The 18250-nt window shown below is 46.5% G+C and overlaps 1 protein-coding gene across 7 annotated transcripts in view; it reads left to right on the top strand.

Annotated features, from left to right (window-relative positions):
- The window catches only part of SMARCA2 (SWI/SNF related, matrix associated, actin dependent regulator of chromatin, subfamily a, member 2), a 216254-nt gene that overhangs the window by 127583 nt on the left and 70421 nt on the right, over nt 1–18250 (top strand). For all 7 annotated transcript variants that reach the window (XM_049896949.1, XM_049896950.1, XM_049896943.1 and 4 more), the window contains exons 24-26: nt 683–846; nt 8668–8895; nt 11674–11751. In XM_049896949.1, coding sequence (XP_049752906.1) covers nt 683–846; nt 8668–8895; nt 11674–11751 — 470 coding nt within the window. The remainder of the gene's footprint in view (nt 1–682; nt 847–8667; nt 8896–11673; nt 11752–18250) is intronic.

Below are 18250 nucleotides of genomic sequence, written 5' to 3'. Positions count from 1 at the left end.
CAGCAAGGTTGCTTTAAGCCCATAATAATAATCATCGTAGGAGTCCCTGAGTGGCGCAGACAGTTAAGCCCTCAACTATGAACTGAAAGGTTGGCAGTTCGAACCCACCTGGAGACACCTCAGAAGAAAGCCGGGCAATCTGCTTCCAGAAGGTCACAGCCATTGGAACACTGGAAACCCGGTGGAGTGCCGTTCTGCTCTGCGCACGCGGGGTTGCCACGAGTCGGGATCGACTTGCCAGCAACTGATTTTTTTTTTTTTTTTTAGTAGTTGTTGTAGGCATCTGTGTTTGTATGTGGGTGGGTTTAAAAAATTATTTGATGTTTTTAAATGCAGAAAAACATGCTCATTAGGTTTTAGATTAGAGTAAGAATGTTCTGGAATTTGTAAAAGTTACAAAGGTGCCCAGTCAAAAAATTTAAACTAATTTCGGAGCACTGGGTAGTAGACAGGGTGTCTGTTCCTTTTTGATTTGAGGAAAGTCTCTTTCCATCTTTGCCTCTCTCATTTTAATTGCAAAATGTTCAAAGTATCTTTCAAAAGCACAAAAGCCTCGGGGATTACCTCACTGGTGTTAAGAAGACTCTGGGCGTATTTCATAAGGAGGCTGGCCCTTTTGTCTAGCTCCATGCCATTCCCAGACAGGAGTTAATTGGCAAATTTATTTTTCTTATCCCCTCAGGCACCACCAAGTCGGAAGACCGCGCTGCTCTACTGAAGAAATTCAACGAACCTGGGTCCCAGTACTTCATTTTCTTGCTGAGCACAAGAGCTGGAGGCCTGGGCTTGAATCTGCAGGCGGCCGACACTGTGGTTATCTTCGACAGCGACTGGAACCCCCACCAGGTCTGCATGGCTCTGTTGTAGGCAGGTGCCCAGGCCTCCCTCCTGGAGAGGAAGTAAAAGATGACTCGTTTCAGCCTTCACCTTTCTGTGGCAGAGCGAGCTTCTAAACCAGGAGGGCGTTTCTTCACCGGGATAATGTTGCCGTTGTTGTCGGGTGCCTTCGAGTCACTTCTAACTCCTGGCACTCCATGTGACAGAGCAGAACTGCCCCCTAGGGTTTTCTTGACTGTCATCTTTAAGGAAGCAAATCACCAGGTCTTTCTCTGTCAGAGCAGCTGGTGGGTTCAAACCTCCAAGCTTCCATTCAGCAGCTGAGAGCTTAACTGTTATGCAACCAGCCGATTGGTTTGGCTCCTTTCTTCTCTCCCTTGAAGTGTATATAGATGTTGAACTACCCCACATGTGCCGTTGAAGAGCTCTGGCTTTGGGTAGAAAAACTCAGTTTTTGCCAAGTTTTAACCCCATCTCCTGGGATTACCATTTTTAGCAAAGTATATTTGGTGAGGGATAAGTATTAAATGTTTGAAAGTAACAACATTTACTGGAACTTACCCTGGGCCAGCCGCTTTATGGATATTGTCTCATTCAGATCTCACAGCCACTTTGTGGGGTAGTTAATATGACTGCTTGCATCCTTACAGTAAGTTTAAATAAGGAGCTACTGGGTGGCACAAACAGTTAAGCACTCGACTGCTAACCAAAAGGTTGGTGGTTTGAACCCACCCAGAGGTGCCTTGGAAGACAGGCCTGGCGATCTGCTTCTAAAAGGTCACAGCCTTGAAAACCCTGTGAAGCACAGCTCTACTCTGCACACATGGGGTCGCCAGGAGTCAGAATCAACTCCGTGGCAACTAACAACGACAAGTTTAAGTAACTTCTCTAAGAGCAAACGATTGGTATACGACAGTGACTTTTATTCTGTGTGTTTCGTTTGAACACCATCAACAAAAAATCCTGTCAGGCATCTACTCTAAGTTCTTCTGCCCAGATAAGCTTTGAGTTAATTGTCTCAAAGGCATACTTTGGTGATTTAAAACAACCCAATAGAATGGGTACCCCGGCACTGGTTTTCTAGCTCACTCAGGGAGGTGATGAGCGTGCCTGTAAGATGCTGGGTGGAATGATGGGCTTGGGATTTGATTCGTATTGGAACAAACACAACCAGATGGGGTGTAAGAAGGAATGAGAGAAATGGAGGCACATGGCCGGGATTTGGCTCAACGTGGGACAAACGCTGAACTCACAATAGCAAACAGGAGAGCCACAGCTCCCACAGCTGCACGTGAACCCTCCATCAGCGTTACCAGGGCTGCTCGCTGAGTCTCCTCAGCTGTAAAAACTGCAGAGTCATGTTAACGGTCTCACCGGGTAGTTGTGATGACCGGGAGGGAAAAGTTTGCACAACTTTTGTTGTTGTTGACAGGAAGTGGGGCTCAGGGGTGTATTAGAATTATGAGGGAGTTTTTCCCATTCCCTACCACCCGTATTCAGGAGGTCTAGATGCTTCTTGGTGCAGCGGTGGTTCCGTGGTAGAATTCTTACCTTCCACGAGGAAGACCCAGGTTTGATTCCTCACCAGTGCGTCTCATGCGCAGCCACCAGCCGTCTGTCACCGGAGGCTTGTGTGTTGCTAGGATGCTGAACAGGCTTCAGCAGAGCTTCCAAACCAAGACAGACTAGCAAGAAAGGGCTGGCGATCTGCTCCTGAAAATCAGCCAGTGAAAACCCTGTGGGTCACAACAGTCCCTTGCGTCTGGGGTTGCCGCGAGATGAGGGCTGACTGCATGGCATCTACCAACAAGGACGGGTATGACTGACAAGGCTTAGAGACAGGCAGGGTGTGAGAGCCTGTGGATCACAAGGATCTGATCCGCCACTGATCACGGGGATGGCGTAGGACCAGGCAGCATTTTGTTCCATTGTGCATGGGGGTGCCATGAGTCGGGGCTGACTGGATGGCAGCGAACTACAACAACAAGATGTCTCCCAGACCTCTTAGACGTTTGGAGTCTCCCGGGAGACTGTCACACAGGGCCCCAAGCACAGGGGAGAGGCAGTGACTTGGAAGACTCAACGTGGGCTCCCAAACCTCTGTGTGCCCCAGCAGTGGACGCCGCGTGCCTTCTCCAGCCATGTCTTCTCCACACGTATGAGCTGGAGGAGAGTCACTCTTGATGCGCTCTGGCTTTGGAACGGGACGGGGCCCCCGGCACAGTGTACCCTCCTCCCAGGCCTTCAGGAGTGTTTCCAAATGACCCCCACGCTGCAGCCGAAACAGCTGGCCCTTGGTTAAACACTGTCGTGGGGAGGCAAGTTCAAAACCTATAGGTCAGGTGACAGGAATGGTGAAGAATGAAGGCCCTCTGGCAAAAAGTGTATTTGTAGTCTAGAGGCAGAATATTCCTTAAGGAAAACTCTCCCTCTTGCTCCTAAGGCCTTTACCTTTTTGGATGAGCCCACCCACATTATGGAGGGTAATCTGTTTACTTTAGGCCAGCTGATTTACTCACATGTAACTACTTGATAAGGAGCCCTGGTAGCACAACAGTGAAGCGCTCAGCTGTTGACCGGAAGGTTGGTGGTTTGAACCCATCCAGCAGCTCCGTGGAAGAAGGACCTAGTGATCTGCTCCCATAAAGATGACAGCCTAGAAAACCCTATGGGGCAGTTCTTCTGTGTCACATGTGGTTGCTAAGAGTCAACGACACCAACAACTACTACTTCATGACAGCATCTAGAGTAATGTTTCACCAAATAACTGGACACCAGGGCCTAGCCAAGGTGACACATAAAATTAACCATCACATTGATGATCTTAAACACACACACACACACACACACACCCTACTGCCACCACTGCTGCCAAACAAAATTAATTGCCACAAGCTGCCAGGGTTCCAGGACAAATATTACGCTGTCTGTAGGTTATCCGTGCCCTCCGACTCCTCCTTTACTGTCTGCTGCTGCTGCCACCTGCATTTTGGTCTTTTCTTGGCTTACCAGCACCTTTTGTGATAGCGGCCAGCACGCTACCACCCACCACCTGTTTTCATACGACCTGCAAGCTATGAATCGGAGTTGACTCGTCAGCAGTGGGTTTGTTTCTTTTGGTTTTGCAAGCTAAAAGTGGCTTTTATATTTTTAAATGGAAAAAAAAAAAAGAACATTAGCTTTTTGGCAAAAACAGCTACTTGATTTGGCCTCTTTGCTATGTGGCCCTTGGCAGATAAAGTTTGGCGACGCTGCTCTATTCTTGGTGATGAACCAGGGTCAGGACCAGAAGTTTGTCCTTTTGGCAGCTACTCAGCTGTTCTGATGAAGATGTGGAGAGAGATGATTGAACTGAGGGCTTGAAAATGAAGTTTGGGTTCCCCCACCTCTTTGTAAGGAGTCCCTGGGTGGCACAAATAGTTAAGCGCTTGACTACTAGCTGAAAGGTTGGTGGTTCGAACCCACCCAGAGGCACCACGGAAGGCAGGCCTGGCAACCTGCTTCTGAAAAGTCACAGCCTTGAGACCCCATGGAGCAGTTCTGCTCTGCACACGTGGGGTCGCCGTGCATTGGAATCGACTGGCGACAGCTAACAACCACCACCTCACTTTCTGCTCTTTAGCAAAATAATCTAATCTGGGCGGGTCCCAGCTGCCCTCCTGGTTCAGCCCTATGATATTTATATGAGCAAACTCAGATGTCTCCTAGGGGAAAAACTTTTGCCTAATTAAGCATTTTATTTTAAAGGTCCCTGAAGCAAAAACAAATCTCCTGGGCTGTCTTTTATCATCTGCCTCCTTGGGCTACACTGGTGATGAGGCACCTTGCTTTGGAGATGTTGGGCTTACAGCTGCCACATGACAGCTGTGCCCAAAATGTGGTGCTAAACCCAAACCAAACCTACTGCCGTCAACTCAGTTCCGACTCATTGGGTTGACAACCCTATAGGACGGAGTAGAGTTGCCCTCATAGGCTTTCCAAGGCTGTAATCTTTACAGGAGCAGACTGCCACATCTTTCTCCTGCAGAGTAGCTGGTAGGTTAAAACCGCAGACCTTTCAGTTAGCAGCCGAGCGCTTTAACCACTGGGCCACCAGGACTCTTATTAAACGTGGTACTAGGGCGAGGTATATAAGGGACAGGGTTTTACCCTTAAAATGTGTGCGGGCTGATGGGGGACCCCTGTAAACAGCTCATTAGGATTGGCCCAGACGCCATCAGCCTCCCTGGGTGGTGCAACGGTTAACGCGCCTGGCTGCTAACCAAAAGGTTGGTGGTTCAAGTCCACCCAGAAGAAAGTCCTGGCCACCTACTTCTGGAAGATCACAGCCATTGAGAAGCCTGGGGAGCAGAGTTCTACTCTGACTCACATGGGGTCGCCATGAGTCGGAATCTGCCCGACGCTACTGGGTTTTTTTTTCTTTTTTTCTATTTTACATATCATCACCTGGATCAGCGTGAGTAGAGATGGCGTACCAGGACATTTGTTATTATGTAACTGTAAAATTAGGGAACTCTACATCATAGGGGACACCCTGGTGGCATAGTGGTTAAGTGCTACGGCTGCTAACCAAAGGGTCGGCTTTTCAAATCTGCCAGGTGCTCCTTGGAAACTCTATGGGCCAGTTCTACTCAGTCCTATAGGGTTGCCATGAGTTGGAATCGACTCGACGGCACTGGTTTTGGTTTTTGGGTTTGGTACTTCATAGATTCGTGAAGGTATTTATTTAAAGATTTCATAAAAACCTTTTTATTATTCCGAGAGTAATATACATTGAAAGCAGGAAAAATTGTTAAGCCACGTGGAAGCAAAATGAAGAAAATTAAATCACACTATAACCTTCTTAGGAGCCCTGGTGGCCCAGTTGTAAAGTGCTCAGATGCTAACCAAAAGGTCGCAGTTCGAACCCACCAGCCGCTCCTCAGGAGAAAGATGTGGCAGTCTGCTTCCATAAAAGATTACATCCTTGGAAACCCTATGGGGCAGTTCTGCTCTGTTCAGATATGTTTGTATCTGGAAATACAAACATTGTTTGGGTGCTGATGGATGCCCGTCTCACTTTTTTTTTTTTTTTTGGTATAGATAACTATGCATTTGTAGGATCATAACATACATACCTGGTACCCACTGCCGTCTAGTCAGTCAACTCATGATGACCCTATAGGACAGGGTAGAACTGCCCCATAGTGTTTCCAAGGCTGTAATATTTATGGAAGCACACAGCCACATCTTTGTCTCGAAGAGCAGCTGGTGGGTTCAAACCACAGAGCTTTTCTTTAGGAGCTGAGCACTTGACCACTGCACCACCAGGACTCCTGATAACGTACACGCACACACACACACACACACACGAAAACCAAACCAGCTGCCGCCGAGTCAATTCCGACTGATAGCAACACAGTCATTTATAAATTGTAGTTTTCACATATTATGTATTTGTGTCATTAAATACTCTATAATATAATTTTTGCGGTAATGTATTGGGATGTACATACTTTGCTAGGTCAATTTTACGTAAAGTAGAATGCTGTAATTTATGTAGCCAGTTTGTTATTGTTGACTGTTTAATTCTGCTTTTTTATCATTATAAACAATATGTAATGCTGACAGGTACATCCCTATTCCTAAATCTTTGGCATATCTACCATCACGTCCTTCGGATAAATTGCCCGAAGTAACTTTCCTGAGTCAGGGACCAGAACCTATTGTAAAGTTTTTGATACAAAGTGCTGAACTCACGTCCCCAAAAGTTCACCAATTTACGACCCCACTAGCCATCCTTTTCATTTTTTCCAAACTAAAGACTGAGTCTTTGATGGGGTTGCTGTTGTTGGGAGCTGTCGAGTTGATTCCTACTCAAAGCAACCCCACGTGATGGAGTAGAACTGCCCCATAAGGTTTCCTAGACTGTAGTCTTTACGGGGGAGCCCTGGTGGCACGTGGTTAAGAGCTCGTCTGCTAACCAAAAGGTCAGCAGTTCCGGTCAACCAACCGCTCCTTGGAAACCCTATGAGACAGTTCTATTCTGTCCTATAGGGTCGCTATGAGTTGTAATCGACTCAACAGAAAAGGGATTTTTTTTTTCTTAAATCTTTACGGGAGCAGATCGCCAGGTCTTTCTTCTAAGGAGCAGCTAGTGAGTTTGAACCATCAGCCTTTAGGTTAGCAGCCATTGCATCACCAGGGCTCCTTTTGATGGGGTTGGATCACAGGAGATTTGCTAGCTGAGCAGTCACTATATATATAATGTATATATGTATGATTCAGTGATTATTTTAAAAATCATCTTGAACACATCACACTAAAAAAGGGAAGGCGTTTCTTGCAACTTTCTGCAAACACTGACGTCATAACTGTGATGTAAAATGTATTGGGGTTTTCTTAGTTAGACACTAATTCCGATGGTGAACCCAGGGACAGATGAAAACATCTGGAGACCTGCATTCCAACACCTGAGCTGTATTTCAGTTTTTTGTGTGTGTGTCTTAGGCTGGGCTCTCTAGAGAGGCAAAACCAGTGCTGCATATAAAAAAATAGAGAGATTTATATCAAGGAAATGGCTCACATGGTTATAGAGGCTGGAAAGTCCCCAGTTAGTGGATCAGGCTGGAGGCGTCTCCTGACTCATGTAGCAGCAGGTGCTGGAGAATCCAAGATTGGAATGTCAGATAGGAGGCGTCTGGTTTATAGGTTGTGGAGGCCACAAATCCCAAGATCAGCAGATCACCTGCTAGCTCAAGTCCCAAGAACCAGAGGTCAGATGAACAGGAGCTGGCTGCAGGATCCAGAGCGAGCAAAAGCTCACCAGCCCTGCCAGAAAGTCCATCTATATTGGATGCAGGCCACACCCCTGAGGAAACTCCCTTTCAACTGATCGGCTGCTCATAGCAGATCTCACCATGGAGGCAATCACTTTATATCAGATGTCATTATGGAGATGATTACATCATTAAAGAACTGCGAGACTACATCGTAACTGCCAGTCCACTGAGGATCATCGACCAGCCAAGCTGACCATCACAGTTTGCCTAGTTTGAACCCAGATCTCCTTAACTAGAAATGAACTGGACTCTTTCCAAAGAAGGTGGCTTGTGTATTTTTAAGATGTAAGCGGTGTCTCACATTAGCAGAGATGGGATTAAATTGGTTTTGTTGTTGTTAGTTGCCATCGAGTTGGCTCTGACTCACAACAAACTTATGTACAACTGACCGAAACATTGCGCGGTCCTGCATCATGTTCATGACCGTTGGTGCATTTGAACCCATCGTTGTGGCTGTGTGCCAGTCCATCTCCCTGAAGGTTTCCCTCATTTCTGCTGACCCTCTCCTTTACCAAGGTCCCTGGGTGGCACAAACCGTTTACTGTTGGCTACTAACTGAAAGGTTAGCAGTTTAAACCCACTTAGTGGCACTATGGAAGACAGACCTGGCAGTCTAATTCCGTAAAGAACACAGCCAAGAAGCTTCTATAGAGATTAACTCAACTCTGTAACACAGGGGGTCGCCGTGAGTTGGAACCGGCACAATGGCAATGGGTTTTGTTTTTGTCTTGGTTTTTTTGAGTTTTTTTGCTACTTTCCCAAACATGATGTCCATTTCTTGAGACTGGTCATTACTGATGATGTGTCCAAAGTAAACCATTTGACATCTTGCCCCTCCTTGCTTATAAGGAACATTCTGGTCGTATTTCCTTCAAGACTGACTTGTCCGCTCTCCTGGCAGTCCATGGTGCGTTAAATAACCTTCCCGTCTTTCCCTCCTGGGCGGGTGGCTTGTCCGCTAGGTGTGTCCAGGCACACTGACCCTCACGGCCTCTTGTTCTCTCCACAGGATCTGCAGGCGCAGGACCGGGCTCACCGCATCGGCCAGCAGAATGAGGTGCGCGTGCTGAGGCTGTGCACCGTCAACAGTGTGGAGGAGAAGATTCTCGCTGCCGCCAAGTACAAGCTGAATGTGGACCAGAAGGTCATCCAGGCAGGCATGTTCGACCAGAAGTCTTCGAGCCACGAGCGGCGGGCGTTCCTGCAGGCCATCTTGGAGCATGAAGAGGAAAATGAGGTATTTGAGAAAGCCAGGGTTATGAAGCCCAGCAGTGACCTCTTGTCTCTGAAGGGTTAAAGATAACCTCTTTGTTCCTTGAAGAACTTCCTGGGCTGGGAGTAGCTAATACGAATAAATTCGCTGCTGTAGACTCTTTCAAGCACATAACCTCCTCTGACAGGCAAATGGGGTCTTAAAAGTTGTTGAGCCCTGGTGATGCAATGGTTAAGTCCTCAACTACTAACAGAAAGGTTGGCGGTTCAAACTCACCCTGCAGCTTGGCAGGAGAAAGACCTGGCAATCTGCCTCTGTAAAGCTGACAGCCTAGAAGACCCTGTGGGGCAGTTCTACTCTGTAACACATGGGGTCGCTACGAGTCGAGACGGCAGCTAGCAACAACAAAACCACCTCAACTCGTGGCCGGGGGGGCTTCCCTTGCATATGCTGCCTCCTGTGGGGCAGAAGGAGAACTGCAGAGAGGCCACTTGCAAGGACAAAATCAGACAAAGCTGGAAGGGGTCCCTTCCCTCTTTGCCTTTTCTTTCTTCCATTTTCTAGGCTCCTCCATCGCTCTTTTGGCTGTTGTTGCTCAGGGACCATAGCACTTAAACACATCTGTAGCTGGGTGGTGCAAAAGGTTAGCACACTGGACTGCTAACCAAAAGGTTGGAGGTTCAAGTCCACCCAGAGGTGCCTTGGAAGAAAGGCCTGGCAATCTGCTTCTGAAAAATCAGCCTTTGAAAACCCTATGGAACACAGCTGTACTCTGACGTGCATGGGGTTGCCATGAGTCCGAGTTTACTCAACAGGAGTTTTTTTTTTTTTTTTTTAATAGGCAGCCATCCCTCACTGCAGCTGAGTATCATGAAATGCTAGGGCACAAAGAACTCAGGAGGATTTACTGAGCACCTCCCAGCCATTTGGTTCTGCACGTGGATCAGGCTGCTGCAGGCAGGCTTCACAGCAGCTTGCAAGGAAACCCTTCCATCTTGGGCACAGGGAAGCCCAAGCCTGCCATTGTAGAGAGGATGAGAGGGCATCAGACGTGGCTCTAGGAACAGGGCGGGCAAAGCAGGACTTGTATTCACCAGAGAATCGATTAACCAGATACTTGGTACTGTGGAGTCTGAGGCCATTCCTAGCTGGGCTGTGTCTTTGTCAAATGCAGTTTGGTATTTAGAAGAACTGACTTTGATCATTCCGGAAGTGAACCAGAATAGAAGGTTTTTTCGAAAGGATTTATTACCTTGTATCATATGTTCCTGGACTTTCTTCGATTGCGTTCATTTCTAACACTTATTAAGTTCCTATGGGGTGCAAGACAGAATCTCGGGGACCAGCACTCATCTCACTGAAGCTTCTAGTTCAGTCACACTCTTCCTAAAACAAGTTAACTTATTTTGAACTTAGAATTTGGGGACTTGGATGGATGAATTTCTGTATTTTCCCTCTTTCTTCCCTCTGCGGATACACTGAAATTCCACATTCGATTTTCAACAAGATCACTCAGCATGTGATAAACAAAATTCTGGAAGCTCTGTCCCGTAGTCTGTGCTCAGCTTTTCAAGTGTTGTTTTTTTTTTTTTTTTAAAGTGTGGAAGTCATAGCATAACATTTCCAAAAAGTATGAAGGAAAACTTGAAAATCATTGGCTTTTGAGAAATTAGCACAAAAATATACCTCTGTCCAACACAATATAAAATTTAGATTTTTAGTCCATACGTAATTGCTTTCTCTACTTCATTTAAATTATTTTAATATAGTTTTGTGGGACTTTTGTTATTGATTCTTTTTAGGTTGTCTCATCCACAGCTCTAACCATTAGCATAAAGCCCCCAGAAAGACAGTCGTTAAAATACCCTAAGGGCCATGTGGAGTCCCTGATGGTATAAACAGTTAAGGTACTCACTGCTAACCAAAACGTTAGAGGCTTGAGTCCACCCAGAGGCAACTCAGAAGAAAAGCCTGGTGATCTACTTCCAAAAAATCAGCCACTGAAAATCCTCTGGGACACAGTTCTACCCTGACAGACACGGTCTCCGTGGGTCGGAGTCCACTAGACAGCACCTGGCACAGACTGTACGTTTGCCACATATATATATGATTCTTACAATCTTGCTCTGCGCCCAGTCACAGGGTTTCTCAGGTTTTTCATAAGCCTTTGAAAATGAGCGTTTACATTTGGGTAAGTTAATGGAATCAACAGATATTAATGTTAGGTACTTTTTCCTGTAAAACCCATTGCTGTCAAGTCGATTCTGACTCGTAGTGACCCTACAGGACAGAGTAGACTAGCCCCGTGGGGTTTCCAAGGCTGTAAATCTTTACGGAAACAGACTGCCACATCTTTCTCCCAAGGAACAGCTGGTGGGTTTGAACTGCTGACCTTTCGGTTAGCAGCTGAACGCTTCACCACTGCGCCGCCTCACTTAAATCTTCCATCTTCACTGTGAAGTAGATGGCGTGGCGACTTTGCAGATGAGGTCATTGAAGCATGGAGTTATTAAGTAACTTGTTTCAAAAGGAAAGGAACTGAGATACACCCAGGAGAAGCAGGGCTGCTGGCAGTGTGCCGTGTCTCCTCCTCCAGGAACTGATGAGCCCTGGAAGATGGTCTGAACTGCTCACGTGATAATGAACGTGAGCGTTAGACCCAGGGTCCTTCTCTGCTGTTTCTGGCTTGAGCAATGTGACACCTGTGACCTGGGGAACAGATTCACCTTACTTGTTGGTATTTGGCCCAATTATCGAGCCTCTTTTCTAACATCTGTGAAATTGTTCTGTCCTTGACCCCAGGAAGAAGACGAAGTTCCGGATGATGAGACTCTGAACCAGATGATTGCTCGACGGGAAGAAGAGTTCGACCTTTTCATGGTAATGCGCCTCTCCCCACCACCCCCCTTCTGTTAACGCAACATGTTTGCGGCTGGCCTGCCCTGGCGGGACTTCGTTCTGAAGCCTCTGCCCTTTTTCCAGCTCAGAGGCTGCAGATGGGCTGGATTTAGCCTGTAGATATATTTTGTTTGGCCCATGTGGTATTTCTTTTTTTTTTTATTTTGAATTTGTTGCCAACATAAAAAGAATCCTAACTTCTGGGTCCTCTTGAAAAATGAGATCAGGCAGTACCAGGCCCTCAAATCTGTGTGGAAATGATTGGTGGAGCTGAGCTGCAGCTGTGTCCTCCAGACAGGGTACAGTCCACCACTCCCAGGCCATTGCTAATCCCAGGCCGGCGTCACTCGGGAAGGCTGCCTGGCTCCTGTAGGCATTTGAGTTCATGACTCTGCCCTAGTCGTCTCCGTGCTGCATCACAACAGAGAGGCTCCCAATCCGGGAGGTGGGGAGTCCCTGGGTGGTGCAAATGGTTAGTGTACTCAGCTACTAACCAAAAGGTTGAATGTTCGAGTCCACCCAGAGGCACCTTGGAAGAAAGGCCTGACAGTCTACTTCCTAAGAATCAGTCACTGAAGACCTTATGGAGCCCGATGATACTCTGACATACATGGGGTCACCAGGAGTCAGAGTCAACTTGACAGCAACTTTTTTTTTGGGGGGGGGGGTATGGGGGAAGATTCCAGAGTGGCACAAAGGGTACACGCTCAACTATTACCTGAAAGGTTGGCGGTTCCAACCCACCCAATGGTGCCACGGAAGAAAGGCCTAGTCATCTGCTTCCATAAAGATTATAGACAAAAATCTGCTTGCTGTAAAGATTATAGCCATAGGCTTGGGGTCTTTTGTTTTTGTTTTTGTTTTTAATGGGGGGGAGGTGACAACAACAATGTCAACACAATTGCGCTCTTCTGATTGTCGAAGAGAGCCTGCTTAAGCACCTAGAAACCCTTGGGGTTTTTATAAAGGTGTTGCTGCTGTAGGGTGCCATGGAGTCAACTCAATTCAGGGTGACCGCATATGACAGAGTAGAGCTGTCGGGTAGGGTTTTCTAGGCTCATCTTCGCGGGATGATTCTCCCTCGGAGCGGCCGGTGGGTTTGAACTGCCAACCTTTTGGTTAGCAGCCAAGCACTGAACCATTGTGCCACCAAGGCTCCTTTTGTATAAAGTTGTAGCCGTCATTTCAAGATCAGAACTGGTTGGATTTCACAGGTACGGAGTAGGTGTGAAAGAGCCATGGCTTCCACCTTGATGCTCCGTGATACGTAGCCACCTGCAGTGTTGCTGGATTTGACGTAGGTGCGCCACCTGCCACAGAGCCGGTGTGTCCCTGGAGCAGGCTCCTTAGCCCGAGAGGGAGGCTGGACAGCGGCTCTCCGGAGCAACGCTGACTGCATTTCCTAGGCGTTCGCCGTGGCTGCCTTGTTCACCGCTGTGTCCCGAGAGCTCAGGGCGGGTCCTGGCACATAGCAGTTGCTTAATAAACATTCATTGGATGATTGGTGGTATTTGCAAATTCCAGGCTTTGTGGAGACGTTGGGGTGGATCAGGATCAGGATGTGTAAAGTTGAGAGCCTCCCTCCAGTACCGCCAATCATTTTGATCTTCATAACGTCTTGCCTGATTGTGGAGTGAGTGAATAAGTGTCAACCGTAAATCTGGTGGTCGAATGCTGCAGAACCCCAAAATGACCCTAAAACCAAATCCATTGCTGTCAAGTCGATTCCGACTCATAGCGACGCTGTAGGACAGAGTAGAACTACCCCATAGGGTTTCCAAGGCTGTCATCTTTACAGAAGCAGGTTGCCACGTCTTTCTACCCTGGAACAGCTGGTGGGTTCAAGTCACTGACTTTTCGCTTAGCAGCCAAGCACTTTAAGCACTGTGCCACCAGGACCCCAACCCCAAAATAAGGGGTCCTAAATTTGAATGCACTTGATCCTTAGATCTCAACCAAGGTCCCTGGGTGGTGCAAATGGTTCAAGCCCAACCACTAACCTAAAAGTTGTCAGTTCGAATCCACCCAGCAGTGCCATGGAAGAAGAGGTCTGGCAATCTGCTTCTGTTAAGATTACAGCTAAAAAAAAACCTATGGAGCAGTTCTACTCCACACACAAGAGGTCGCCATGAGCCAGAATCGACTTGACGGCAACTAACAAGACCGCCAGCAAGTCGGACAGAGTAGGTGTTTGAGGATTGAATCGCTGTGGTTCCAACCTTGAGGCCTGCATGGTGAGGCAGTGGACACATGTGGGTGGACAGTGGTGGGGTGGAGACGCTTCGTCCAAGGAAGACAGAGCTGCGAGAGAGGCTGCCAGACCTGTGTTGCCAGAAATTCCAATTTTTCAAGAGAAGTTGGAAATCGAGGTTTTCATATGCAGTCTCTGGATTTCTAAATGTTTGCAACTAAATTCAGTTTTTTGATGATTAGGTAACACTGCAGGCCAAACAAAACACTACCGGGGGCCACATATGACCCACAGGTTTGCAGTCTCCGGCATTTAGCATAGACAGGCTTTTGAGAATGGAGCTCCAGCTGGGTGGGGGCTCCCAGTGTTTTTACAATTTTGCCAAGGGAACACAGTGTCCACACATAGTGATTCCAGACCAAAGGCACTGAAGTCTTCTCTGGAAGTTTATAGGTAGCCATAGGGGTAACTCCTAACCAACCACGTGCACTTTTTCCCCCTAAATGAACTCATCCAGTAGGTCCCTGGGTGATGCAAACGGTTAAGTGCTCGACTGCTAGCCGAAAGGTTGGTGGTTCAAACTCACCCAATGATACCGCAGAAGAAAGACCTGATGACCTGCTTCTGTAGGAATCACAGCCTAGAAAACCCCATGGAGCACAGTTCTACTTTGTCACACATGGGGTCACCATGAATTAGAATCATCTGGACGGTGGCAGTTTTGGCTAAATGAACCACCGTACCCAGTAAAGCCATTTTGAAGAGAAAGGCGGGAGAAAGAAGAAGAAGGCGTGGTCAACAGAGGGTGTTTGTTCCTAAACCTAAATTTTGTAATTCGTGCTCGTTGGTCACTACATTTATGGATTATTTTCTTTTTTAGGGAAGTTAGGAATACACCTAGGAAACAGACACTCTCTCCTTGAGGAATACTTGTTAAAATGTGCATTACCGGGAAACGCCAAGGCAAGGGGCCCTCAGCTTCCCAGGCTCCTGATCACTGATGGGCAATAACTCTGCATCGCCATCACCTCAGACCCTCTCCAGACCCCGGAGGGGATAAGCTGCCTGCCTGCGCGCACCTTAGATTAGTCCCAGAGCTGAAGCATTTCATCAGCAACCCCTAAGTGAGGGGAAGGGAATACTTCTCCCTTCCTACTGTTGGGCTGGGTATTTGTAAGAATTGAAAGTGTCAGAAAAAATTGCATGCCTTCCCAAAGCACAGTCTTCTTTTCCCTTGGGGATGAATATTCCAGGTGAAGAAGAACAGGCTCCTGACAGGTGAGGCTGGCTAGGAAATGCCTTTTTGTAGGCATCTTGACTTGGTGAATTTTCTGCTTATTTACTAAAGGCTGACTTCTGGTTTGTTTTTGTTTCATTTTTAGGGGTTTTCCTCTCGGTTTAGTTTGCTTTTGTATTTTTAAATCTCCTCCCTCTAATCTGCTGGCTGCCTTTGGCCAATTCACTCTTCGTTAGCACCTCCACCAGAAGACAGGGAGAAAATGGGAGTCCGTGCCAGCTACACTGATAAAAAGTTTAGTGAGAAACAAGAGTGGAATGTAAGCTGACTACATCTTTGGATTTCGAATATTTCTACTCTTTATCCATGATTATTAAAAAATAATTAGGTCTTATATAAAATTAATGCAAACTTGGTATTTGGTTTTATATTATAGATACTGTGTATATATATACAAATAATATAAAATATAATTATTTTATATGATATTGTAGACACTGCAGTTAAACAACACACATCAAGTCAATAGTCTCTTTAAAATAAAACCTTTCTTTTAAAAATGTCTTCTTGCTTTCCCCTCCTAAACATGTGACTTCAGAAAAAGCTGTCTTCCATACTGACTACTGTGAATTTACCTGAAACTATCTTCAACTCAGCTGAAGGTGCACGTCTCAAACATTTTGCCAACTGTCTTAGTCATCTAGTGCTACCATAACAGAAATCCCACAAGTAGCTGGCTTTAACAAAGAAAAATTTATTTTCTCACAGTCTAGTAGGTTACAAGTCCAAATTCAGGGCGTTGGCTCCAGGGGAAGGCTTTCTCTCTCTGTGGGCTCTGGAGGAAGGTCCTTGTCCTCAATCTTCTTCCCCCTGTTCAAGGAGCTTCTCAGGCACAAGGACCCCGGGTACAAGGGACACACTCTGTTCCTGTTGCTGCTTTCTTGGTGGCATGAGGTCCCCAACTCTCTGCTTCCGTCTCCTTTTATCTCTTGAGAGATAAAAGGTGGTACAGGCCACACCCCAGGGAAACTCCCTTTACCTTGGATCAGGGAGGTGACCTGAGTAAGGGTGATGTTACAATCCCATCTAATCCTCTCAACGTAAAATTACAATCACAAAATGGAGGACAACCGCACAATACTGGGAATCGTGGCCTAACCAAGTTGATAACACATTTTTTGTGGGGACGTAATTCAATCCATAACACCAACATACAAACATTAAACTTTTAAATAATGCCATATTCTTTACGAGGTTATGAGGTACTTTTAAAAATCATTTTTTTTGTTAGTATGACGTTTATAATCAGGCCTCAGAGCAAACATAGTCATGTAGTAACTAATAAACCTGACTTTTTTTCTTGAACGTCAGTTTAGGATTTTGTACTGGTAGTCTGCAGGTACAAATTTCTGGAGAGAGAAGCAGGCATTAGCATTTTAAGCTTATCTTATTAAAATGGGGAGTAAGTGGGTGGTGTAAGCAGTTGACTCGCTCAGCTGTTAACTGAAAGGTTAGAGGTTTGAGTCCACCCAGAGGTGCCTTGGAAGAAAGGCCTGGCAACCCACTTTGGAAAATTTAGCCATTGAAAACCTTCTGGAGGACAGTTCTACTCTGACACACATGCGTTGCCATGAGTCAGAATCGACTTGACAGCGACTGGTTTGGTTTGGTAATTATCTTAGCTCTCTAGTGCACTATAATAGAAATAAGACAAATGGGTGGCTTTAACGAACAGAAACTTACATTCTCAAACAGTTTAGAAAGCTAGAAGTCCGAATGCAGGGCACTGGCTCTAAGGGAAGGCTTTCTGCCTCTCTGTGGGCTCTGGGGGAAGGTTCTTGTTTCTTCATGTGGTGTGGCATCTCTCTTCCCCCATCTCTGCTTGCTTGGTTCTTACTTCTCAATCTGTTCCTTTTATATCTTAAAAGAAATTGACCCAAAACATTTCTACACTAATACTGCCTCGTCAGCATAACAAAGAAAACCCAAATGTAAGTTATGTTGCAGGCCCGAGCATACGGGATGCTTGCCATGTGACCAAAAATGGAAGTAGCAGGATTGCGCCTCTCAGTGCAGCGTGCATTAAAGCATTTCTTTTTTCCTGTTAGCTATCTAGTAAGTATTAGAAGGTTCTCTCATGAAGCCCCTCTTTAGACTTGCTAGAAACAAGGTCTCTTGGTGCTGAGGAGCCCAGGTGGCACAGTGGCTAAAGCCTTTGGCTGCTAACTGAAAGGTCAGCAGTTGAAACCCACCAGCTGTTCCATGGGAGAAAGATGTGGCAGCCTGCTTCCGTAAAGATTTACAGCCTTGGAAGCCCTCTGGGGCATTTCTACTCTGCCCTGCAGGGTTGCTATGAGTTGGCATCCACTCAGTGGCAACAGGTTTGGTTTTTGGTTTTCTCGGGGCTGGTTACAAAGGTTCAGTGCCTCCTGTTCCTGATACCAGAGCATTAGAAGGCAGGATTAGGGACATCCATCCCGCAGAGCTAACTATAGCACATGACAGAGCTGGACGCCACATTTATCTGCCAATGGGACACCGCCTCACCCCTAGCCTTCCTCATCTGGGGAAGAGCACGGTTTCCAAAAATGTTTGAGCTGTTTAAGGGACTGTGGACTTTCTTACTAAGCTTTAGAGGTCAAGTTTGGGGTTGTGTAGTAGATATTCCATCTACCTTTTGGTATCAATTTTAGCCTTTAGGAAAATATTCTATCCAATCCCTGTTTCAATACGGTAGAAGCGAAGAAAGAGGGAAAAAGTAATGATTTCTCAGATAACAGTCTGTTGGATAGAACCCTCGTGGCGTAGTGGTTAAGAGCTATGGCTGCTAACCAAAAGGGCAGCGGTTCAAATCCACCAGCTGCTTCTTGGAAACCCTATGAGGGTAGTTCTACTCGGTCCTATAGGGTTGGAATCGGAATCAACTCAACGGCAAAAGGTTTCATTTTGGTTTTTTCTGTTAGATTGAAGAGATGGTAGATCCAACTAGTGATCTATTTCATGTATGTAGAGATTCGGTGGAGGTTTTATTTACTCATTTTCAGCTATCGGAT

The sequence above is a fragment of the Elephas maximus genome, chromosome 9 (assembly GCF_024166365.1).
Source record: "Elephas maximus indicus isolate mEleMax1 chromosome 9, mEleMax1 primary haplotype, whole genome shotgun sequence".
In the NCBI taxonomy this organism is placed as follows: Eukaryota; Metazoa; Chordata; class Mammalia; order Proboscidea; family Elephantidae; genus Elephas; species Elephas maximus.
Note: the sequence above shows the minus strand (reverse complement) of the source record. Positions and strands in the feature narration are given on the sequence as shown.